Source organism: Anser cygnoides, chromosome 1, assembly GCF_040182565.1.
Source record: "Anser cygnoides isolate HZ-2024a breed goose chromosome 1, Taihu_goose_T2T_genome, whole genome shotgun sequence".
Classification (NCBI taxonomy): Eukaryota; Metazoa; Chordata; class Aves; order Anseriformes; family Anatidae; genus Anser; species Anser cygnoides.
In genome coordinates, this window is record NC_089873.1 from 30,119,816 (window position 1) to 30,146,932 (window position 27,117).

Consider the following 27,117-nt stretch of genomic DNA (forward strand, 5'->3'; position numbering starts at 1 on the left):
GCTTAAATCATACTTACTGATACCAGAATTAAGGGAGCTCAATGTTATATGTTACAACTTTTGAACTCACAATTTTAAATTTATTTGGAAATGAATATCATCATCCTTAATTTGATCACTTGCTTCAGTGCTTAATTTTGACATTACTGTATTACTGGGACTTATATCAAAAATTAAACCAGGACTATTATTCCAATAAATTAAATAATTTCCATTATTATATGTTCCGTAATACTGCCTTTCCATCGCTTAAACAGATGCAAAGAAAGTGTGTTATTTTCTTTGTTTTGACAATGTTTACTTATCTTCACATTTTGCTTGGAGAACATCATGTGGCACATGGGTTTATCTTTAAAAGATAAATGAATGATTATTTTTGGCAGACAGACCTTGATCTTTTGGTACTTTTTGTGGTGAAATAGGCATTTATTTTGCAACAGCTGTGCTGAGGTAGATGCCAACAGTTATGATGAGCTTTATCAGATATTGCAGAGTGGGTTATAGGATCCTAGTTGGTTTTACTCCGTAAGTTTTGAGTGTCAACTGCATTGTAGTTGTATAAGTCCACATCACAGCGTGGGCTGTACAGCTCAAGCAGGTCCTTGGGCATATACGCTGCAACTGCACTTTGTAGAGCTAATGGAGATTGTACTCTTCCATTGTGTATTAATGGACATTTTTACCAATTTACCTACATGTAGCTTGGTTTCTACAGTGTACAAATGCAGGCTGTGGTAAAAAGATGTTGCTAAAGAATGTTTTATAGCTCTAGAATTCTTTTCTCTACTGAAAAAATCCCTTATATCCTACTCTCCACTATCCTTCAGTCTCTACTGAAAACCTTGTATCCTGAGTATAAACTCTTCTCCTCTTTTTATTCCAAAATTCCTGTCTTAATGTAGCAAAAAGGTGTTGCAAGATGTAGAAAATGGCAAAATTAGTATGTATATGTACGGTTGTGATTTTTTTTTAATGGAAATGACAAATTTTAAGTAAGCTTTTGAAATGAAGACAACAGTATTAGCTCAGATTTACTTATCTGAAAAAAACGTTTTAAAAGTTTGGACATTGTCGAATTCTTTGCTTGGTTAGTAGATTTTTTAACAAAGGAGTATGTTCAACGATTGTAGTATAAAAAGGATTGTTAGATTTTGAATGATGAAATTTCAGGACTATAACTATTTGCAGATACAAATTTTAGCTTTTGGAAGCTGTGCTTGTGTCACACAGATACTTCTGTGTAACAGGAGTATCCGTAATAGAGACAGTACCTTCTGCAAGGTGTGACCGAGAACAGGAACTTTGTAGGTTGCCAGGTGTCCCTCCATTTCTAAATCAGAATGTGTTTTTATGAGTTAAATAGAAATATCTATGCTAATGTAATCTGGGAAAGGTTGAGGACCAATGCAATTTGTTCTGTGTGTTCTGAATGGTAAAATGTTTCTGAAGTTTTTAACTATAATAGCTAAATGAAAACTGGCAGTGTATTTAAAAACATATTTTTAAAGGACAGCAATAATAATAAGGAAAAAAAAATGTATATTTTGTCAGCTTCTTGTGAGTTCTCAAATAAAAGCATAATTGCTTTAATACAAAACCAATGTTCTACATGGAAGATTTCTTGATGTTTAAAAAAAAAAACCTACATCATATCTCCTGTTCTGATGAAGAATATTAAGTAGCTTCTGTAACTGCTACCTTTGAGACTAAGATTGTTTTCAGGCCTTTTGGTAAGCTTATAGTTTATATGTGTATTTGAACTTCGGAAAATACAGTACAAATCAACAAATCAACAATCTGGAGGAAGAATCAAAGTACTACATGCAAGATTTTCTCTGCTGTGGTATCCCTCACTGTTAGCTATTCAGAAATGGAAATGGGAAAAGGTAGTTGCCATGATGATTTTATTCGATAGCTCAACAAATTTCAGTCTATTCACACAAATCTGAATAATCCACATTTTGAAGGAATGTGGTCCTGTTCGTATGATGGAAAGAAAAGAATTCTCAAATGGTGTAAAATCAATACATACTCTTCATAAAACAATGCTAACTGGAATTTCATTAATGAGACTAGCCTAGTAAAATAAAAATCAGTAAGAATGTACTTATTGAAGGAACTGCCATGAATTTGAATCAGTAGCTGTAATTATAAAAAGACTTAGTACAAAATTCTGATAGATGTAGCATGACTGAATATTTACTGGTTCTCGCATAAATTTTACGAAAGTTTTTTCTGGCTAAAATATTGAACTGCCTTTTAAGAATACCTCCGCTTGACCTTCTTAAGTCTTCCAATTTCTATTCTATTTTTGTTTGTACTTAGGTCCCTATACCAAGTCATCTATCTTCTGGCAGGCAGGACACTGCAAAAGAGGTTGTGCTGACATAGAAGCTAAATAATCACTTTACTTTCTGGGCCTCAGTGACCTCAGGAAATCTTTTCCTATTCTGTCCCTTTGGCTGGAAGAAAAAAACTCATGTCTTTTCCTGATAAAAATCAAATATGTAGTTCTAGTATTATTATCTGTGTTACAGTCTAGATATCATACTATATATGAGTGTGTTAATACTGTTGTTGAAAGAAAAATTTTTTTTTCTTTACAAAGTAAGTAAAATGCACTTTTTAAAGAATGTTTTTAGATACTATATGTAATCCCAGGATTTTTAATGAAGTGCCTAGGATGAGTTTAAGTGGGCAATTATTGTAGTACTGTGGAAACTGAGCAGTTGTGGAGGGAAGAATTTGCTGTATTTACAGCTATGGTTATTGAATTTAAAGTCTATTGATACAAGTAGGAAGTTTGAAAGATTTGGTTGCAATAATCATTGCTGTAGAGAGTCTAGCTAGATTATTTGGACCAAAAAGTAACAGATATGATTTTATGACTTTAGAATTCCTTAGAGGCCAATTTGCTACTATGATAATTAAAAAGAAATATCTTCTGTTTTCTAAAAAGTTAATGATGTGGAAGTCAATTAAATGGTTGGGTCTATTTGTGAAAGAGGTGTTAGTTGATAGGGAAGAGTCTTGTATTCTTATAAATGGTGTCAGTGAGAACTTCATATTCTGGTTGATTTTGGTTTTGTCAGCCTAATGATAGTACCTTGCTATTGAATGAAGAAAAAAATTACTGCTTTTTGAGAATATTGCTTACTGTATCCATCAGAATCCTACACTGCAAGTTTACTAAAGCCACTACATTGATTAGTGAGTTAAGCTAACAGGACAAAACAAAACCATTAATGATAAAAGATGAAATTATCATTCTATCACAAGAATATATGAGGTAGTATTAAGTCTACATAAGGTATTTGATAGGATAAAAGTGGATCTAGAACCTTGCCATAACATCAGTAAATCCTACTCTAAAAGCAAATGTCAAGATATAATAACAGGATCAGTTACCTGGATCAGTTTTTTGTTCTAGTTAATATACCTTTGAATAAATTTATGGACATCAGTGTGGTTGTCATAAATTCTGTTTAAAATGTGAATTCCCGTTAGTTGGAAAATAACTTAATCTTAATGACTGCTAATGAGACAGTTCCATCAGTTTTTATCTGAGGTATTGCTATATAGAGGCTGAGTTGGAGAAACATAAATCACTATTACCGTGCCTTTTGCTGTTGGCTTGATCATTTTAATTTGCTGCATATAGTATTTGCTTTTCATTTCAAATGCAACATTGAGGGAGTTGACAAAGAAATTAAAAACAGATATACTGACTGTGATGTTTGCTTGAATTTACTGTTGAGACAAGTAACATAACCTTCCACAAAGATATACTCTAGTGAAATGAAGGGTAGTTATGATCTCAGCAACCACAGTACCAATTCAATAGCCTCAGCATTAAAGCTGTTCTATACAGCATCACCTGCAGATCTACATTCCTCATTTCAAGTATTTTGCTTCTTGGCCCATCTCTGTTCACCCTGGAATTTCTGAAAGATATGGCTGTGTAGCACCTCAGTCAGATTAGGATGAGAATAGTAAAAACAAGGTGCATTTGAAGTTTCAACCAAATATATATGTTTCTAATTCTTTAGAAGGCAAGGAAGGTGGGAGGAAAACCGGTTGTGTTGTGATCTTTAAATTGTAAGATGATCAGATAAGGTGTTAGCAGCTAATTAGTAGATAAGGGGGACATGTGCTGAAGGAGAACTGTTAACAGTAATTTGCAATCTCAAAATAGAATTAATTAATATATTTGTTCATTTGATTAATTGATTCCTTTATTTTTACTTTGCTTTTTAGTAATCAGGCTAGTGATGAGGAGGAGAAAAGGAAAAAGCAAAAACAAAAAAAAAAACACCTTTCTAACAAATGAAGTAACTTTTACCTGCCTCTGTTCAATAGAAAAGGAAACAGTATAGAATAGGCTTTTCTACTGTTCTTGATCATGGGCAGTCACAGTATTTTGGAGATACTGGGTATAAGCGGACAGCTGCGTGAAATATTGCAGAAATTACAGCCACCATGTGATTGGCTGGAAAGCTGTCTGTGGTCCTGTAACTGCCTGACTTACAGCATGATGCCTGACTGCCCCGTGAAGGTCATGTTGAGCAAAAGGAGCTTGAAAGCTGCCTTGTTTTAGAAAAATATCACTTTTTCCTTTTGAAATATTTATAATTTAGATGCTAGGAACTTGCTTTGGTTTCAGCAGAATCTGATGATATAAAAGCCTTCTGTGTTACATGTACAGAAAGGTAACAATATATTTTTCCTAAACTTTTTTTTTGTTTTGTTTAACCTTAGAAAGTTTGACAACCATGAGAGGGGAGTATTTGATACGTTTTTTCACAGTGCTTTGCCAGTTGCTGAGAAGTAATTGCTGGTTATCTCTGACTGGTATTGCTTGTAGGTACCTAGAGCTAGAAAAGGCATTGGAATAGTCTACATACTCTCGTTGTTGGAAGTAGCAGGAAATACAATTATTTCAGCAAATGAACATTCCAGTGCACATCCTGTGAAGGTTGTTCATTTAGAAATTTCCTTAAGTAAATTCAGACTGAACGTCTTTGATGGTGTACAATAAAAAATGTCATGGGTATTTGTATGGTTATCCTTGCACAAAAATCTGAAGTGTATTGTTGATGATGATATGTGTAGATGGATTGTAATATTCAAATGTGTTCTCAATACAGAATCACAGAATATCCTGAGTTGGAAGAGACCCACAAGGATCAACTTGATGAGTACTAGCTTAAAAATTCAGAGGAATGGTAAACTGTAAATAAACTGGTAGCTTAGGAAAGTAATTTCCTTCCCTTGAAAGTAAAGGTCTTGTGGGGAAGCTAATGGACCAACCATGATTCCTAAAGATGTGTATCAAATACTTAAACTTAGGTTCCACTGAACTGATGAAATGCTGAGGGCTAAATTGATGAAACACCAGACTCAATTTAAAAGAACCTTCTGGTTGGATTAAATCTTAGCTTTCGTACAGCTTTACTTGAATCTGGAAGGATTCAAAAGTAATACAAATTTTAGGTCTTAAAGATGTTGTATCAACTTCTATTATGAACAAGTTCCCTTCTTGGAGGGGAAGAAATGAAAAATCTTTTTGTAGAACAACTCCAAAGATCAGCTTTTCCTTTCTTTTCCATATGAAACCATTCTGTTTCAAAGGTGTTCAGTTCCTTAACATCAGGGCTGTAATACTCCATTGCTAAATTGTTGCCTGCAGTAGTGTGAAAGCTTTAACAAAGATGTGTACATAAGGCGTTATAATGTGATTCAGCAATGCTTGAAACCTAGAATGCAGTAATTTCTCTTCAGCAATGAAATTTGATTTTTTTTGAGAAAATAGAGGGACTGATGTCCTCTATATAAGCTGCTAAGCAAATTAAATTGTTTCCATAGCTTTCTGAGTGTACAAAAAGAAATCTAAATATATTTTACCCCTTCATGCAGTTAGGGCAGCTTCTCTTTTGTGTACAATCTGGGAAATACTGAACTGATATTTTATTATGCAGGATATTTCATACTATTTGTTCTTGGACAAATTATAGTTTAAATACTGCCACAGCTGTCTTCATATCTTTTAGTAATAACTTCCCCTAAGCCAGTTGTGTTATGAGCAACCATAAATATTAACTGCAGAACGCTACTTCTAGGAATCTTTCAATGCACTGTACATATGCTGACAAAGTGGGTTCTGCATACCTATCAAAAATATTTATTTCCGATCTAATTGGTGAAGTTGGAAGAAAAACCAAGGGTCTTGACCTGTGCTGAGTATATTGTGGACATGAATATTTTTGCATATAATAAGCAGAGTCTTGGCCTTGTTTTCTGTTTTCTTTCTTTTTTTTTTTTTTTGAAATAGCCTGTTAGCGATGGTAAAAACAAGGGAATGGCAAATTATCATGTTTAAAATGATAATTAACCTTATCATCACTGTATTTTCTAGGGAAATTATATTAGGCTGCATTCATGAATGTAACATTAGTCTTTTATGTGCAATCAGCTGCTCCTGGAAAGTGCAGTTGAACAAAATTTAGCCTTAAATACATACATATATATTTGTTCTGTTGAGAGGGGACCTTATTGCAGTTGTCAGCTGCGTTGTTGATTAGTTTCAGAGAAATGGAGTCAAACTCTTCTCAGAGGTGCACAGAAACGTGATGAGAGACAATGGCCACAGTTTTAACAAGGAAAATCTGACCAGATATAAGACAAATATTGCACAATTATAATGGCTAAGTTATTCTCCAGAGAGACTGTGAAATCTCCCTCCTTGGAGACATTCAAAACTTGATGAGCCTAAACCTGAGCACCCTGACCTACCTTTGAAGCTGAGTCTGTTTGGGCCACGTGGTTGAAGTGGATGACTCCCAGAGGTTGCTTTGAACCTGAATTATTCTGTTTCTCTACATCAAATGGAATTTCAGCAACTGAACTTTTAAGATATGAGACAATTACTAAACCCTTCAAAGTTAGAAGTCAGCAGTACCAGTTAGTGTTTAGATTATTCATTATGTTGGTTTTAACTGGTTTTATAATGCAGAAGTGTAGTTTCTAAAAACCTCTTCTGTAGATGTCTGTGGTATTTGTCTTACAGTAGCATCTAGAAGACCCAGTTGTGCATAGAAAGTCCATTGTGTTAATAGGTGAAGGTACAGAAAGTGGTAAGATTGCATTTGGTTTGATAACTAGACTGTAAATTTTATAAAGCAGAAACAATGAGCAGATTCAGGCAGATGCATATAATGAAACAATCAGTGTGGTGGGTGGCAATCTGCATGCAGACAGCTAAACGCTGGGTCATGTTTAACATACTATAGTAAAGGAAACTCCTCTGCAAATGTGTGTGGAGAGCAGTTCCCAAGTGAGAAGAGGAGCCTGGAAAAGTACACAAGTAATTGTTTGCTCACTTGTTAAATTTTCAATTAAGTCTGACTGGATTCATTCGTAAGAGGCAGGGTCAACATTTTGACTGTAAATCGGAGAGAAATATGTCAGGAATAAAATATAAAAGACACCTAAAATGAAGGCAAACAATTTAATATGATAGAAAAATGAAAGCAGTTCAGTTGCAAAGAGAGGGGTTACTTGAAAAATTTAGCATCGTGGCTGTAATTTAATGACTCGATGCAGGAAGAATCTACAAGAATCTTTTTCACTTATCTCATAGATAGAACTTAAATTGATTTGAACTTGACCTATCTCCTCTGCCAATATACAGCAGAATAGATATAGTCTGCTACTTTTTAGCCATTCAGCTTATATTCTCCCTGGTACTGTAGATATCTTCTTTTATAGCTACCTTTTATGAAATGTAAAAACGTAGCATATGAAAGCTCCTTTTTAATTTTTTCTTTATTCATAATATGGATTCGATGGGGAAAAATATTGATGACTTTGAATAGTAAGTTGATTTCCCCAAGCCTGTTTACAAACAGACAAATAAAAAACCCAGGAGATGATTAAGGTTTTCAATGAACACCTTTCTCATATACCTTCAAATGCAAATCACTAAAAAAGAGGTACCTATTGAACATATTTCTCGTGTTATGTGTTGTTTCGTATGTCTGCTTTAAGGGATGAATTAGTGGCATTCTTAGAACAATAACTTTGATGTTCCAATAACTAGGGCAACTATAATGAGAGAAGTGTGGTCTTGCCATATAAAAGGAAGTATATTGTCAAGCAAGCAAAAGATAATAGCATCCTGTACACCCAGAAGGCCTGCTATGATGTTTGTGTCTGCGTAAGATCCCCTTTGCCCCCAGAACAGTCTATTTTTAAACTAGTGCTGAGTTTGACCTTAGTAAGGAGATACTGTTGGAAGATATTGAAATGCGTGATCATGCACAGTGTGTTATTCAGTCCTATAGGACACCGATAGTAGTAATTTTTCTACAGCAGATTTGTATTAGTTTGCAGTTTCCCGGAGTTCAAAGGCTTATCTGTTTAACATTAAAAGGGAAACCTTAATTACAAATTATATTCCATATCCTTAATCAAATAATAGCTTAGCTGAATGCGTGAGGCAGACTCTTAGTTTCCATTGTTCTGGACGGTTTAGGAAGGGATGGTTTCAGATCCCTGATTAATATAGAAAGAGTGTCCATAGAATGTGAATTGCTGACTTGGTTGAAACTACATTTTCTTTGCTGTAAGCTGTGATTTCTCTCTAAGTTCGGTGAAAAACAGATTGTTCTAGGTCGGTATGACCATTGCTTCACAGGAACAGCATACATACCTTTAGGAGTTGAAGGGGGATGTTGGTGTGTATTTATTGTAACATATTTAAAATACCTTGCAAAGCCAGAATTTGTAGGAACAATAATCTTTCGTGGGCCTCATGTGGCCTTCTACGATAATGCTTGACCTTTACATTTTCCCATGATATCTGGACTGTAATATTGAGTGCTAGCTAGATTTTTAAATGAGTTGACTTAACGTTTGTCACCCTTACTGCATGAAACCTTATGCTTGCGTGTTGTGAGACACTGCTTCTTGTGCATCAGCAGGACTGCAGTACTAACTACAGCCTAACTGAGGAAGAGGGCACCACATTCCATATATTTTAAAACTGATGATGAGAAGGTATGATGTTAGGAGGAGTCTTTACTGGGAGAAATCTTTGAAAATTATAAATAACATTAAGTTAAACTTGATTTAGCAAAACAAAGGACCTCTGAATGTCCAAGAGTGAATTTAGCAGGGGAAAAAAAAAAAACATATATCAACATCTGAAACTCTGTCTTCATGCTTCTTAGTTCTGATAATTAAAACAGCTAAGCACTTTCATATAGAATCTTTACTCCTCTTTGTTTTTCTTTTCATGCTTCCTTTTTGAAACATTGTCTCAGTGGTCATCTTTGTGAGAATTTTGAGTAACCGGTCTTCCAGACATAATCTTCTGGACAGTTGTCATTTTCGAATCCCATGATTAGAAATTGACAACTGATGTTGGAGAGTTTGCATAAAGTGAGTTGAGGCTTATGTAAGTATTTAGACAGTGCAGTAGTTGGTGCTGTGTTGCGTTGCCTGGATGACTGTCGTCTGCTCTAAGTTGCATACTTTTCTGAAGTCTGTCCTTATTGTTCTAGCTGTCTCATTCCAAATACGGTTTCCAGTCTTCTCCTTTATAACACTTAGCATTTTTGTTTGTTTTGATGCTTTTTAATCAGCTTTTACGTGTACTTATTGATCAGGTATTACATAGCATCTCTTGCTAGTCCATATGTGAATGAGCTGATGTATTTGAAAACACTTAGATCTCTCAAAGACTCTTTTAACAGTTGTATTTAGGATTTCTGTGATGTTTTAGCTATATGCAAGGCAACTCAGCAGGGTTTTTCAGTCCACAGGATTTGCTAATGCAGCAGCAGTTAACCGCCAAGGGAAATTTAAATTTCAAGGGACACTTCATGTCCTGATTTGTAAAAGCTCTCCTGTGCTGTTCCAGAAATTTCTGCTAGCACCTATGTTTAGCTGTACCGTGGGGCTTGTTTCACTTGCTGTATACTGTTTCCTAAAGCTCGTGAAGTATTATATTGCAGCAACAAGTATATTCTCTAGGTGGTAGTGGCAGGGCTAGCAAACGTGTCAGCCCCTGGTGTTCAGATAACATGTGCAGAGCATTTAGTCTTATTAGCACAAAGCATTACTCCAGGCTAGAAATAATCCGTTTTGGTATCTAATCTACCAGTTATATTTTTACTTTATGATATGTTAATACTAATGTCACTGATACCGGAATGGGCTCAGAAAAGGTACTGATGTTTTTCTCTTAGTCTCATACTTGCAGCTGACAAAGTGAACAAATAAAACAGATCAATACTGTTTTTGTCATGAGGTTCATGTCATGAGATTTCATTTAGAAAAAAAAACCAACAACAACACACACAAACATGAACCTTGAACACAACAACAGTTTTATGATTCCTGTATTCATAAATTCCTGATAGGTCTCCCATGTGCCTTCTAAGAATAAGGTGATTTTGGAAATTGCTGTCTAAGTTTAATCCAAGTATAAAGATGAACAAATGTAGACTGGTATAATGGCTGATATTCAAAGTGATCTTTACCTTTGGAAGTAAATGAGCCACACTAGGAATTTGTGAACTGTAAGAGCAAAAGTATGAAAGGGTGGTAATTGGTGAGATTTGCTTAAAAAATAAAAGTATTGATCATATTCTTGCTGGCAAATAAGAGGCTTGCATACTAATTTAATAGTACTCATTATATGTATGTAATAGTTGTCTAATTTCATATTGTATAATCTGTTTGTGAAGTATTCATTGTGGGCAAACAGAGGTCATATTTTGGAACAGCAGGCATTCAGTAGCAGGATGAATGGAACATATCACTCATGTCCACTGTGGAAGTTCGTAAAGGTGTATGTTGTTTTTTGAAAGCTGGTCATTTTCTCTTTTCCTTGTGTGATTTGGAACAGAAGTGATGTTTGGTGCTGTTGAGAATCCAGACTGTGAAAGGATTTGGAATCCCTGTTGTCATAATTCTTTGAGTGTATGAAGCTCATGTTGCCTGGGAGAAGAGAGACTGTAATCCCCTCCTTGCTCTTCCAATTTACAGCCCAGAAGATTACTCCTCAACTTTTTATCCTTAGGGTCAAAATCTACTATATATTTTAAAGCAGTTCAGAAAATCAGACTTCCAGTAAAACAGAATATGTTAAATTAATTTATTTTGCAGTTTTTTAAAAAAATCAAAACATAAAAAGGATATCTACACTCTTTTGTTCTATATTATATACAATTTTTATATCCTAGAATGACAGTGTTTTATTTGAAAATAATATCCCTGGTTTTCTATTGTACTGAAGGTGCGTGCAGCAACTAAAGGGCCTCCACCCAGAATGGCAAGCTGCTGGTCAGATATGGAATTATTCGTTTTCTTAGTAATGAGCAGGAAAGATATGTGAGGGATGTTTCAATTTAGGGTCCGTTTAAAACAAAACTAATTCTGATATGTATTTACAGGCAAATGAGATTTCTCTATAAAGCTTTCTGGCTATCTCAGTTAGGATTGTTATATGCGGGAGGATACTAATAAGCTGAAGCAAACTTGTAGCACAGCAACAAATGTGATTAAGAGATTATATAGAAGGGTGCTCTAGAAGCATATATTTGGGTTTTGTGTGTAGGTCATGGTTTCTGATGATCAGATTGTGTCTGGGTCTAAGGTCCTGCCCAAGCCATAGGTGTTGTGCTATGAGACAATTTTCAACTCTCCACTCCATTTGAGTGGATAAATCTTGGGATGTCAGTGTCACTACTTTCAGCCTGTCCTGATAACAAATCCAGAAACATGAGAGAGAAAACAAGGAAGATGAGAACAGACCTGTGGTGGAGAACAAAGGTACATGATTGACACCTTGAGATGCTTCTGTTTTTGTTGTTCCCAGTGGAATTTTAATGGAGAATCTCTACTGAATTGAGATTCTAGAGAAGGAATTTTACTTCTGATCTTATTTTTTTTATTTTTTTGTCTATGCCTTTGTCTATTCCTTAAATAAATAGGTTACATCGATACTTTGTTTCAGTGCTTGCAACAGACTAGTTCATCTGTTAGTTTGTCTCATACGCAAATCTGTCTCCTCTCTTTGTGGCGTATTTTGACTTTTTTTCCTTTTTTCATTTTATAAATCTCTAATTAAGCCTTAAGAACGAAGCCTCTAGGCTATTATTTTATTCTTCTTTATATTTTGTCATGCCTAAGGATGCTGCTTTTGGACAAGAGTTTCATTGTTTAAGAAGCTCCACATAGATTTGTTTGTTCCCTCAAGGACGGGGGTTCTGCATTAGACTTCCTTCAATCATCTTTATTGTTTTCGTAGTTAGATGCTGTAAATCAAGACTCACCAGAATTTCTCTGTAGTTAATGGAGAAAAATGAGTACTTCCAAAAGTGAATTTTTATTAATTATCCTTAGACATTTTACTTTAAATAATGGGCCAAATAAATATCATGGATTTTAATTTAGAGTAAAACCATTGTTCTAAATGGATTTTCCACTGCTGTTCCTAAACTAGATGCCCTAATAGTATTGAAATTACTTGATTTTTTTTTCACCAAACAATTGTATAGATTCTTTATGCAGAATTTACTTACCCTGAAATAATATTTTTCTACATCACATCTTTAATTTCATCGTAATGCCTCTTGCTCTTCACTGTACACATCTTGGAGTATCTTTTTGAGATTATAATAGTAGCTGAGTATGCCAAATGTTGCAGTAAATTTTCATCCTGTGAGTTACACTTGCAGCTAATTAACTGATATTGGGGGTCTTCCTTATTTTTCTTGTATTTGCATCAATATTTTTTTCCTTCCTTTCTCACTGGCAGTTAAACCACACAGAATGAAAAAGTCATAACTTAATGGATGACCCCTTGGATCACAGATGCTGACAAAATGAAGCCTGAAAATTTTAAATTGGCTAGCTGCTGTTATCCTAGCAGAGCCCATTAAAGTCACACAAGAGAGCATAACTTATTATGTAGCTAAACTGTGACTTTTTCATGGTTTCTTTGTAAACATGACAAAATTTATGGATGGCATTAGTGATACTAAGTTGACAGAATTAAAACCACTGTTTATTGATACAGTTCAGTAACTTGATTTAATTAGATTCTCACTGCATTGATCTAAGAGGATTTTCAAGCAGTGTTTTATGACAACGGTTTAGAGGAGAATACTGAAGTTCTCACAGGGATGATGAGTTGAAATAAATATTTTCATTTAAAAATATATATACTTAGTGTTTAGGCTTTTGAACTTTTCCACAGATATTTGGCCACTGGACAGGCACAGACTCCATCCTTAAATAATAGTGTACTGCATTAACACTGGGTGTATTAGTATGACAGAGATTCAGCTCTACTTAAATAGACACATTAGCAGTTGGATGTCAAAATTCAGGCTCCATTGATGGGATTGACTGTAATGGGAACTTCAGATCCTTAGTTCCTTTACTGATACTCGCATTTAGTGTGCTTTATGGAACAATTACAGAAGTGAGTGAGGTTATTAGGATAATCAATTAACTCTGAATCTGTTGGAGCAGATAATACCTTTTAATTTCTTCGTGTTTCTTTCCTAGGCCTGTCTTTCCTTAGGCTACCTGTCTCTGTTAATAAGCAACCTGGTTGTAAATCTGCTAAGCACTGTTTTATACCTTTTTCTATTTCATAAGCTTTACTGAAAATAACGGGCAGTACTGGTCTCTGGTCTTCTAAACAAAAGCTTTTAGACATGAAAACATAAGAAATGATAAATTGAAGGCTAATTGAGGCAAGAAACTTGAAAAACCTTCATGAAATTACTGATAAGTATTTATGAAGATTTATAGAGACGCTTCATGGATTTGCATAAGGCTTTTGTTCTATTAAATATGGTAAAGGGTTGTAAGGGGTTGGTGTTTTATTCAGCTTAAAACTACTTGACAGAGATTTTGCTGCTGTGCATTAAAGTTAGTGTAAACAGTAATGGTTTAGGGAGAGCAGCAAGGTGTATTGAAGAAAATGGTAGTCTTTAAACTTAAGTAAATCTGGTTTTGTACTGCTTGTCATACAGCGTGCTCCTTTTTCACAGTTACTGGTTTAGCCTTAAAAATGCACAAGCTTTCAAGTATTTTCACTACTTTTACTGTTGAATGGATGTCATCACAATAATGAATACTGTTTTATAATAGGAACAAAGATTTTGTTTTACTAAATATACCAAACTGACCAACACTAACATACTCGCTTGGTTGCTTTCTAGTTCAGTTATAAAAATAGCCCAGCAGAGCTTCTTTCTATAAAAGGATTATTCTAGGGAACATTTGCTTTACCAAGAAAAAAATATATTCAGTGTTACTATATTTGACAGAACAGACGATGTGCAGTATTCTTATCCTGTATTTACAATGAAGTGATGCTCCTTCTCTGTTACTAGAATTCGGATATTATTTTTTTAGAATGGTCTCAAAAACCCTTCCTTAAGGAATTTCATGGTACGTTTAAAAATATATTTTCTTTTTGTAGTGTTCTTCATACTAAAATAAATACAGAATCTCTAAGGCATGATGGAAGATATATGGGAAGAGTTTCTACTCTAAAGAAAAACAGTGCAGTTTGAAGAGATTATACAATAAAAGAGGACTAATCTAAGAAAACGCAGCTATAATATTGCTGAATCTTTTCACTTTGAGGCATTCTGCAGAATGCTGATGTAGCCAATAAAAGGGCACATTCATCAAAATGTGTAATTTAATTTTAAAAATAAAACACTTCAGTTTAAGCATACAGTACTCAGATTTCACATGAAGGTGAAGAAACCCCTTAGGCCATTTAAAATTTATGAGGAGTCTTGTGATTTCATTCATTATGTTGACAATATGCGCAGCTTCTTTCGAAAATGGATTGGACCAAAAAAGGTGAACAGACGTGGTCGTAATAGCTCTTCCCATAGTGTGTGCTGAATTATGAGAGTTACTTCTGATTATACGTTACCCAGGAGGACTGTTTAATGTGCTTGGTTATATAGATCTGCAAATTTTTAGCTGTGGGCTGGTATCCATACTGAGCCATAAATTTACAGTTGATGTATTGCTTTCTAGGCAGACAACTCATACTTTGATAGAATTAAAGGCAAGAATTGATTTCCTGCTAAATAAGACACATTTCAGTTTAAAGTCTAATAAATGGAAACTGGAGTCTCTATATGAAAACGTATATGCAACATTTACAATGTATCCAAAATGTGTTTTTTTATTATAGATTTGCATATAGATATGGAAAAATACTTTTCTGAATGAAAAAAGTATCTTTAATCCTTTCTGCTACTTGGATTTCAGTTGTCAGAAACATACCATATTTTTGACTGCTTTGGCTATCTCTCTGTTCTGGTAATATAACATACTATCAAGATATACTTTTGTGGTTTTAGCTTGTGTTAAGTACTGAAGTGAATATTGCATGAGTTAGCAGACTCATATGCTCATAAGTACCATAAAAGATTAAAAAACAAAACAACAAAAAAAACAACACACCTTTATGTGGAAAAACAAATTAAACAGTGGTTGTTTATCGGCTATGTGCCACGAAGGGTCTTTGTGAAATTTGGAAGGAGGCTGGTTCACTAAGACTCAGAGCAATGTCTTCTACAAACCAAAGTAGTTTCTCCTAATCAGCAGGTAAGCAGCCAAGCAAGTCTGCTTAATTTCGCTGTGAAAACCTTCTGCTGTTTTAGCATTTTCATGATACTTGTAGAACAAGTAAAGGAGGAAAGAAGCAACCTGTGCTGACAGAATACGGAAACTTCGCTGTGTGATTTCAACGTAATTTATATTTGGAATTACATCCTGGTTCAGAATTTAAGTTTGCTCTCTCCCCTTTGCCTCTCTCTCTTTTCCCTGTTCCCCATGCACTCTTATTTTTTTCCTCCCTCTCTTCTTTCTATGTGTTAGTTCTGCACTGAAGAATGTGCTGTGTAAAGTTTAATGAACTAGGATAATCCCTCATCTGAGGGAGTTGTATCCTGGAGGATTTCAGGTCCTGTTTTTTCCTTTAGAACAATTTACTATAAACTTCCAGTTGACACGTGAAGTAATGTGTATCCTTCTTGTCTATAAAGGAAACATTTTTCCGTAAATATAATTTCTCAACTGTAGTCTCATTTAGTGTCAAAGCTTCGTTGCTGTCTGGAAGGCCCCACATCCATCTAGTTCTTGTTTTACATGTGAAATTTTCATTTAATTGCTCTGCTGCTATGTACATCTGTAAATGAAATTGTATATCTACTCTAAAATAAAGGAAGCTGTTGTCAACTTACGATGATATAGCTTCTGGGTTAAAGCTGTCTCCAACAGTCTTCTCCTTGGTAGCTTTCAGAATTATTCAGGATACCTGTGGCTGCAGAACTCAACTCAACAGATTTCTAGGATGTTGTTGGAAATACACGTGCATGTCTTTGTATATATAATGAATTTTCTGAAGATAAGTAGTAACTCCTGAAGAAATAAACAATCATTTTTTCTTCTGAAAAATGGTGCCTTTTTTTTTACATTTTACTGTAGAAATTGTAGTGTTTTAAAGAAATTGGGAAGATGAGGTATGTGCCACAGAAAACTCACCAAATAATTCAGTGTGGGTGATAGTCAGGATCATATGCTGAATAATTCAGATGTTCAGGTAACACAAACCTGTCTGACTGGGTCCATGCATATGCTTTTCTGGTCCTATCCATACTTTCCTGCCTTTTCTGTGCATTTTTCTTGCCACACCATCTGTGTTGCTATGTATGATGGATCTGTTAGCTCAGGCTCACCAACCAGTGGTTGACAGGAGTATTTATAAGGCAGGACAGGCACTATTATGCTGTGATTCAAATACACTTCTAAGCAACAGTCAAAAGAACCGTTTATGGGAATGTAGTCCCATTAGCTCTTTGATCATGTGACACTGATGTGACACACAAAGATGATGACAATGAAATGAAATGTGACACTTTGCCTCAGATGTCTGGTATTATTCTGTGACCTAGGATTTAGGATGTCCCCAAGAATTTCAGCATTAAGAAGGAAGGAAGATTCAGCTTTCGTCCTTCTACTCGGATGACTACATGGGAAGGTTTTTTATACCTGGAAGAGACATATTTCAGTTGGGAAACAATTGCAGGTATAGAAGTTCCTAGTACCAAACATCATATCTTTACACATGCGAAATCTTTCATTTCTGTAGGGAAAAAATACTGATGATAATCAGCAAATCGAATTAAAAATAAAAAAACAGAACCAAAGAATTAGCTCTGTTGGAAGAGGGCATCCCGGTTACTGAGAAGAAAGGTGATGCTACTGTTTTCCTACTTTTAGGCAAACTACTTTTCAGAACGGTCAAGGAGTTCCTAAATTTGAGTTCCTTCTCAGCTCACCATTACCTGAAGTGAAGACGTGTCAGGACAACCAAGCCTAGATTTGAAGAGATGACCAGTGGAAGAACGGGTTGCAGTCTTTAGTCTTACTTGCATGCTATAATTAAAAACTGAGATACTACACTACTCTCCAGGAAGGAAAAGATGGAATTTTTCTGGAGTTTCTCATACCCTTCAACTCATATTGACGCATTTCATCCCAATTTATCCTCCTTTTCTAGAGGTGGAAGTGGTAGAAAGTATCACACTAGTTTTTTTGGGAAATGTGTTTTTAAAATAAAGGGTTGATCCCATCTTGATGTATTAGACATTAGGAAGGAATTTTTCAGTCAGAGAGTTGTGAGGCACTGGCACAGGTTGCCCGGAGAAGCTGTGGATGACCCATCCCTGGAGGTGCTCAAGGCCAGGCTGGATGGGGCTCTGGGCAACCTGGGCTAGTGGGAGGTGTTTCTGCCCATGGCAGGGGGGTGCGAACTGGGTGGTCTTTATGATCTCTTTCAGTTCAAACCATTGATTCTGTATCAATGCAAGTTCTTACTTCTGTATTCTTCTTCTCTACTGGTATTAACTGAACAACATTTAAAGCTTTATTTTTTTTTAATTACGTGTAATGTCTTTGTTCATCATGACACTGGAAAAGCAACACTTACCTAGTTCTGTTTGAGCCATCTTAATTTAGAGTCATAAGCCTTAACATTAATTCTTTATTCTAAGCTCTAAATTTTAGCTTATTTTATCTCAATGCTTTGATAAGTGTTTTTTTTTTTTCTAGGTATGTTTTTAAAGTGGTTTAAGAAATAACATTTATCAGAGATTGTCTGAATCCCACTCTAAATTCACAAGAGCTTTCTTTTATTTCTAAGAAGTGTCTGTTTTCAGGTTAGATCTTGCAGGCATTTCCTCTGAGCGGATTCGCAGTGTTGTTATATCTGGTGCTTTTTTGATGCACTGTACATATGTATGCTTGCTAGATGTTATTTTCTTCTGCTGCTCTGAGTTGGCAGCTCTTGGCTGCATCACCTGCAGTTGTACATTGTTTTGCAAATGCAATACATGGCCCTACATCTTATATGGTTCTTGTTTTATGCTGTTTCTGGCAGTATTTCCTTTGTGAGGGTTCTTCTAAGTTTTTACTTTGTATTCTTACGTTTTTGCTTTTTGTCTGTAGTCAAACTAAGTATCTTTGTATTGTTCTTTCTCCTGGGCATTTTCTTTTTGTTCTGAGTGATTTCTGCAGCCCTGCCACGTCACATACGACTCTTTTCCAAGTGTGAAATCATATCTTCCGTTAGTTCCTTGCCCCTCGCCCTCCACCCTGCAGCTTTGGATATCAGAACTGAATTAATATCTGATCTATTATAATGAAATCTGCCAAGTGCCTTAATTATAAGCCTGACTTATTAGTTTAAAATGAATAAAAGATTCTTCAAGGAATTCTTTCACTTTTTGCAGTTTCATATGCAGTCTTTCAAAAGCCTCTCTTTTGAGGGTTGCAGCATTACTGCAATTTCAGCTCAGAGCTTGCACTGACAACCTGGCTCTGTTTGGAAACTTGTTAGCTGATCCGTAGTTACAGGTCCAGCAAAAACAAAATAGTAGTTATCAGTGAAATTTATTTTTAAAAATTTACCACGTGGATTCCTGCATCTCCCATACAGATGCCAGATACTTCTCTGATTTTATCATAGAACATCCCAGTTGGAATGTCCGAGTGGGAAGGGACCCACAAGGATCATCAAGTCCAATTCCTGGGTCCCCAAAGGGCCACCCAAAACAACAACAAAATCAGACCCTATGTCTGAGAGCGTTATCCAAACCCTCCTTGAACTCCAGCAGGCTCAGTGCTGTGACCACTGACCTGGGCAGCCCGTCCCAGTGCCCGACCACCCTCTGGGTGCAGAACCTTTCCCTAACCCCCAGCCTGACCCTCCCCTGTCCCAGCTCCATGCCGTTCCCTCGGGTCCTGTCGCTGTCCCCAGAGAGCAGAGCTCAGCGCCTGCCCCTCAGCTCCCCGTTGTGAGGGAGCTGCAGGCCGCCATGAGGCCTCCCCTCTTCTCCAGGCTGAACAATCCAAGTGACTTCAGCCGTTCCTCATGTGTCTTCCCCTCTAGACTCTTTACCATCTTTGTAGCCCTCCTTTGGACACTCTCCAATAGTTTCACATCCTTTTTGTACTGTGGTGCCCAGAACTGCACACAGTACTCAATGTGAGGCCGCACCAGCACAGAGTAGAGTGGGACAATCGCTTCCCTCGACCTCAAAACTTTTACTGAAATCCAGAAATACTACGTTGACTGGCTTCCTTTGGACAACTAGGTGGGTGATCTTGTAGAAGGAAAGTAAGTTTGTTAGATGTGACCCTCCCTAGTGAACCCATGTGGGCTCTGACCAATGTCTGTGTTGTCCTTTAGGTGTATTTTAATAACTCCCAGAATAATCTTCTCCATAATTTTACCAGGCACTGACTTGAGACTGACAGGTTTGTCGTTGCCAGGATCTTCTTTCTTTCTTGCCATTCTTGAACATTCGGACCACATTTGCCAGCTTTCAGTCAACCGGGACCTCTCCAGATTCCCAAGACCACTGAAAAATAATCTGAGAGAGGTCCCGTGATGATATCAGCCAGCTCTCTGAGCACTCTGGGGTGAATCCCATCAGGCCCTGTGGAGTTATATGCATTTTCTTCCCACCATTCACTAGTCTAACACTTGTTTTGACTTGTTACTGGCCTTTAGTTACAGCACTTCAATTTTTCACTCTCTTGTTCTTAAGTGTCTGTCTTCCTTACTGTTTTCTTCTGATAATCATAAAATAGTTTAGTTCTTTACTATAGTTATAATTCTGTAACTTTTGAGTTACATGGTCCAAACACCTGGTTAAAGCAGAGCTAATGTTAGATCTAACTATGCAGAGACTTAACTAGACATTTTGAGTGTCTTCATTAATGAAGATCACATAATCTTGTATGAGTTCCCGATTGGTGTTACATAGTGCTGTGATTTATTTTTTTTAATAGGAGAGTAGAGGAAATGTTAAAATCGCAAGTGTTACTAAAGTTCAAGCCTACTGCCGGGGAGTCTGTGATGTAGTGAGATGCTGCACCTGACCATATCCTAGTTTAATTTTCCGTGCTAGTTGCTCAAAAAGGATCCGTTCATATTTCTGAAAATACTTACGTTAGGGTGACTGCCTATAAAACAGAAAGTGACAGTAACTGTGCTGAAACAAATGTTATGGCTGATACAGTACTACTCTTCTTGAGTGAAATAGTCTGTATAGCCAGAACTGGACTGTTAAGTAAAGAACATTATAAAAAAAATTCTATTCTTAGTTAGGAAATGAATTCCTTTGTATTTTTTCCTGTCTTACTGTATTATTATTTTTTGGTTTAAGCTCTTTTTTCTATGATAGTGGCCATTTTGCTGTACTTTTTACTGCATTTGAAGTAATGTATTCAATTTAAATATTTTAATGCTACTGTGAATGTTAATTTCTTTAAAATATTAATCCAGTGTTATATATTTGACAAAATGAAAACTGGTGTCATGTAGAGATATGGTGTGTAATGGCAAAGGCTCTTTGGTTGAAAACTATATGAATAGTAGGGAAAAAAGTGGAGGATGCTGTTTGTGTGGGGAAGCTTTGTACTTATCTCCTTGAGGAAGAAAGTGTTATATTTGCCTGGTGATATGTATGCATAGTTAATAAATGATGCATAGGAATTAAAAATAATTTCTATCATTTAAAATATTTTTGTTACTGTTGATTCTTCTTGAAGGACAAATGTCTTGAAGGACATGTGAAGTACTTTCTGAACTGTTTGCTGCCTCAGGCTCTCTGATAAAACATGAAAGTCGACAACATGTATTCTCCTTTCATGGAATTAATCACTACTTTCAGGTTGCTTTTGTTGGTACTTCATTTAACATAGATAGTCTGTTCAGATTTAGTTATTATGTTTTTATAATAAAAAGCATTGGTCTTTGTCTGCGTGATTCAGATGTTTAGGAGTGGCTTTATAAGCAGGGTTTCAGAGTTCAAAATCAAACCTTTTTAAGCTTTTCATAGTGGCTACTCTGCTTCTGTCTTCATAGGATTATCATGTTTTAGTTTCATCGTAAATGTTGAGAATATTGAACATTCCAGTATTTAGATGCATTGTAATTGTATCAGTATTTTGTCCTTGCTTAGAAAGTGTTCAGCTTCATATATTTATAGCTAAACCTTAACTCCCTCCCACTCTAACCTTGTCTTATTGATAAACGAAAGTCATGGGCATAGTGTGAAATCCTTCGTGAAACAGCGGGAATCACTTGAAAAAGCTGTTTCTAAAGACACCTTGTACTTACTACAGCAAAAAAAAAATGGGAAACAATAGGCAACCCTTTCTGCTTGGTTCATCTACATAGGCCATTCAGTGGAGTGCTGCCTCTACATATTTGTAGGATGTAACACCAGAAGGAGGGAGCGCTGGCAGAACTGGATATTAAACCTTTTTTTTAGATGGGGCCTTCTGTCCCAAAGACCTTTCTTATGGTTGCAGATTTTCTTTGTAGTGACTAAAACTGAGCTGTGTGAGCACATACGAGACCTACCATTCTACAGGTTGAAGATTTGCAAAATTTCCACAAGCTTTGAATGTCTTATCAGGTCAATAATGGAGCCAAATGGGCATATGCTGCCTGGATTTTTTTCCTCTTTCCCTCTTGTTTTGAATATTAACCCTACTGCTTGCAGATCCCTTTCATATCGTCAGTTTTTCCTTCTTTTGATATTACAGTCAGTCATTCACCGTAAGACACCTATTAAGCTAAGGGAAATGGTTCAAGAATATTTTTGCCTGCCTTTATAAAGCTTGGGCTCTCTAAACGAGTTCTGAACTTCCCATGTTGCCTACTGAGAAATACTGTGCATATGAAACTCGTATTATTGTAGGTCATTGAATTCATTTTTAAAATGCCAATTGACATCATTCCCTTAGGGAGTTGTAAGTTGCAGCCTCATATTATGTTCTAGCACAAATGTGGAAATTCAGCATTTTAGAAGGGAACTCATTTGCAGTACAGAAACAACTTAACATGGATCAGGTGATGCCTTTTGAGCATTTAAATCTTAATAGGTGGAAATAGCAGGCTTTCTAGAGATCTTCACTCTCATTACATATTTAAAACTCAGGAGAAAACTGGGTTTTGTTTCCTTACTTCTGGCAGCAAACTTCACAACTGCTGTTGATTGTTGTGTTTTGCATAACCCAAAATGGAAATTAGAGTAGCAATCATGGACACAACTGCTTAGTTCAGCACAGATATGGGACACAAAATGCATGAAGAGTAATAGACAAAAACCAGCTATCAAGGGCTATTTGTGTGAATGATTTTTTCATTGGAAAGGTCTGTGGATGTTACTGCTGTTTGTTATATCTTGCTGACATACGGCATGCATTTTGTTTTTGTCAAATAGTCAAAAATAGAACACTGTATATGAAAGATAATTATCCAATAAAATGAGTCTTTCTTTTACTTATAACCATACCAAGGAGCGTGGCACTTAATGGTTTGTTAGTTTTTTTGATTCCTCATCTGCTGAAGTTTATAAAAATGGTAATTTTTATTTTTTATAGTTGTGCAAAGCAAGGTTGCTGTCTTTGGCCCATCCTCCCCTATAGAAACCCTCCAACATCATCTTGTCAACATGACTGTTACAACTTCTTTAGGTCAAATACAGAAGTTTCCAGAACTGACATATCACTTACTGTGAAAATACTGAGTTTCTTCAAGCACAATTGTATGCGTTCATATCGTTCTAATCTTTTCAATAGCATTTTTTTTTTCCCTGTAAGTATGCTTCTTTATTTAAAGTAGGACTGTTTCTATTTAATATAGTCAGCGTGGAATGATTGTGACCCTCTGAAACTTGTCTGTGATGTTTGTGAGTCATAACTCTTGAATTGAGAATCCACACCTTAGTTACAGGAAATAGACTAAGAAAAACAGTTAGTTTATTTTTAATTAGGTAGGATAAAACACTAGATAATATGTGATACAGCATATATAATTTTGGCAACAGGAATAAAGATAATATATTTATAATATATTGGGTTTATTTTCCAATTCCCATCTCCAATTGGAATGATTATATTCTTGAATAAGCAGAAATCTTTTTGGCATTCTCCAGTGAGAGGTCATATTAATAATGCATCTCTCATTTTAATTTTTCTTCTTTTTCTTCAGACTTAATTCAACGATTTTTGTTTGATTTCGTAGCTTGTCACTGCAAGTGAAGCTTTTAATAGCATGCCAAGCATACCGCAAACTGTGCTAAACTTTAAACGCTGTTTTATATGTTTTTTTGGGTTACATGGTTAAAATGGGTTAAAAGCATAACATCAGTTGAAGGAAGAAGAGGGAAGGAGGGAAATGGTTTCTTTATATTGTTCAGACTGCACAGTGAATTTACATGAGAATTTTATCAGCATTCTTGGTGATATGCCTACTATGAAAGAATTCCCCACAGATGCAAATTTTTTGAACTGGCTTCTTTATCTTTCTTCTTTTGAGATACAGACTAAAAGGATGGATCTGCCTTTTATGTCTAGAGAATGATGCCTTGAGACTTATTTGCCATATATTTCAGACAGCCTGTCCAGCTGTTGAAAATAGAGCAATTTTGCAGACAGTTTTTACTTGTACTAGGATTGAGGTTGAGGCAAAGCAATGGGAAGAGCAGCCACTTCTTTGACCATCCATTTTACTGTAGTTAATGGAAATAACTGAAACCACTCCAAATTTTGAGTATTTCTGACATATAAGCAATCTAAAAATGTTGGCCATTTTGTTAAGACAAGTATCTATGTCTTTACTAAACCTGAAGATCTGTGGTCGTTGCATCACATCGTAAATCATAGGATAATTCAGGTTGGAAGGGACCTTAGGAGGTCCAGCCTTTTACTCAAAGTAGGGTCAACTATGATGTCAGACCAGCTTCCTCTTGACTTTATCCAGCTGGGTCCTGAAAACCACCAAAAGTGGCCCTGTCTGGCAGGCTGTGTCCCCTTATTGGGAAAAAATCTCTCCTTGTATTCTGCCTGAACCTTTCTTGATTCAAATTATGTAGCTTGAAGGAGATGATTCCTCTTAGATGACCTGTTAGGGTCCATGAGGAGGGTCCAGATGAGGGCCACAACGATGATCAGAGGGCCGGAGCACCTCTCCTATGAAGAAAGGCTGAGAGCTGGGGATGTTCAGCCTAGAGAAGTGAAGGCTCTGAGGACACGTTATAGAGGCATTTCAGTACTTAAAGGGGGACTACAAGAAAGACATGGAAAGGTTCTTTATCAGGGAGTATAGTGATAGGACATGGGGTAGCAGTTTTAAACCAAAAAAGGGTAGTTTAGATTTGCTATCAGGAGGAAATTCTTTACTCTGAGGGTGGTGAGGCACTGGCACAGGTTGCCCAGAGGAGCTGTGGATGCCCCATCCCTGGAGGTGTTCAAAGCCAGGCTGGATGAGGCTTTGAGCAAACTGTTCTAGTGGGTGGCATCCCTGCCCATGGCAGGGGGTTGGAACTGGGTGGTCTTTGAGGTCCCTTCCAACCCAAACCATTCAATGACTGCATTAAAGTTCGCTTTTGTATGATTGTGTGAAGGTGGTTTTGTTTTGTTTTTTTCCCTTCAGACAGAGCTGCTGTGGGAGGTAGCATGATTTCTTGGCTTGATTGGTTCTGTCCCCTTTGGAAAAAATGCTGAGGACTACATTAGGAGAAGGTGTAGAATTCATTTTTGTATAATCTTGTGAAATCTGAAGGCTGACACTTTAAGCTGTAAGCATGATCAGCAAAACCTAGCAAGAAAATCTCATTCTACTTGGTGTAGACTGTAGATTTTATCCATTACCTCCTGTATCATTAAAAAAATCACTTGTTTGCTAATGTGACTGAAAAAAGACTGCTACTTCAAGGCAGCAGTGTGTCAGGTAGCTCTTACACTACTGCATAGCACCTTGAGTTCTCAGGGTAGGCAGTTGCTGAGAGTTTAGGGAGTGATAGCATTAAGTATTGGAAAATAGGGTGATAGTGTGCACATTTTTACTTACAGAGTTCATAGTTTTGTGGGGGTCATATCTTTGGTTTAATACTAATGTGACACACATTTTAAACCATCAGTTGTGACTTGCTTTAAAATGGGCATATAGTTTTCACAGAATCACAGAATCACTTGCTGTCATTCATTTTGAAAGCTGTTGACAGATAACATTAATTCTAATAGTGTCTGGTCTAATTCCTGAAGTATGTTGTGACTAAGTGGTCCCATCTGTACAAAGTTTTAGCCTTTTTAACAAATGCCATACCTGGCAGATTGGGTTCAGAGTTAGTGTATGAGCTGTAACAATTTTTCAATGCTCAGTTGTTTTCACAGTCTTAATAGCATTTTCCTGAAAGCCTAGTTTACCATATTGCAAAATACACCTCTATCCCTTTTCTTCAAATTATGTTGTTTATTCACAGGAGTGACTGTCTTTTTCTGTATTAATAATGCATGAAATATCTTGAAATCTGAGGTCTCTGCCCATCTATAAAATAGAAAGAAATCAAGGTGATAATATTTCCCATTTCAAGATGATAAAGATAGTTGCAGGTCTGATCTGATCTGGTAGTCATTATTCCAGATACTGGTATGCGTGTTCTGTAAACTTGATTTGTTTGTAGTTTTCACTGAAATTTTAAAAACAAATACAGAATCAGAATCTGTTCAGTGGTTAGATTACATGTGCATGTAATTACTGAATATCCATTTATGAAATATCTGTGCATGAAGTTACTGAATATCTGATGATTTCTCCATTTCAAGCATTGCTTTTGCATAGCGCCTTGGAACTGAAAGGTCAATAAGTTTATTTTCTTGATGCTTTCCTTCCTACCTTTTTTGAAGTTTGCCTCACAACAGGTAAGATTCTTGGAACATTTAGGTACAAATGGAATTTTGAGACAGAAATCATAACAAACGATGAAATTTATTGAAATTTGTATGTTTGCAAATATTATTAAGACTGCAACTTCTTTCATTTTGTTTGGGACCTCATAAATGCCTTTATGTGTTTACAGATTATTCTGTCTAAATTGGGAAACTAAAAAAAAAATTACATGTATAAACGCAATTGTTAAAAAATTGAAGGCTCTTAATTGACTTCTCAATTCGAATTTGCTTTCTGTCCTCCTGTACGTTAAAGCCATAATCATTCTCTCTTATACTCATGAACACTGACATATAAGTTAAAATATCCAGTAGGTACAGAAGATAATTTGTTCCAGGACATCACTTAATTATCCAATTAATTGGGTATTTTTCATTTTTGCTTTGTCATTAGAACAGTAAGAAATGTCGATTTTTGGACTGCCTTTGTGGAAAAAAAAAAAAGTTTTATTTATGAGCATGAATATGAAAGGAATTTCTATGCCTGACTATAGTGCTTTGTGTTTTGGATTCTCTGACTGAGGCACTTTAAAGGTAGTCATTATGTTGCTGCATATCTGCTGGATTATTTCCTCTTTATTGGGTTTCCATACTTATGTTTAAAAAAAGCATAAAATGTCTGTTTGCAATGGTTGTGATGTCAAGTCTTCTGTTAATACTTAACCTGTCTAGCTGAATTGTGGTTAAAGAAGCTACGTTTCCGCAAACTCAAGATTAGGTCACTCATATATATAGTTATCTTCTTCATTGCACATT

General features: G+C 36.0%; 1 protein-coding gene across 14 annotated transcripts in view; it reads left to right on the top strand.

Annotated features, from left to right (window-relative positions):
• The window catches only part of IMMP2L (inner mitochondrial membrane peptidase subunit 2), a 465,930-nt gene that overhangs the window by 24,715 nt on the left and 414,098 nt on the right, over window positions 1-27,117 (top strand). Inside the window, exon 4 of one of the 14 annotated variants that reach the window (XM_066991725.1) lies at window positions 14,507-27,073. The exons of the other annotated variants lie outside the window; for them this stretch is intronic. Coding sequence (XP_066847826.1) covers window positions 14,507-14,600 — 94 coding nt within the window. The 3' untranslated portion in view covers window positions 14,601-27,073. Of the gene's footprint in view, window positions 1-14,506; window positions 27,074-27,117 lie in introns of those variants that run through there. 14 annotated transcript variants of the gene reach the window in all.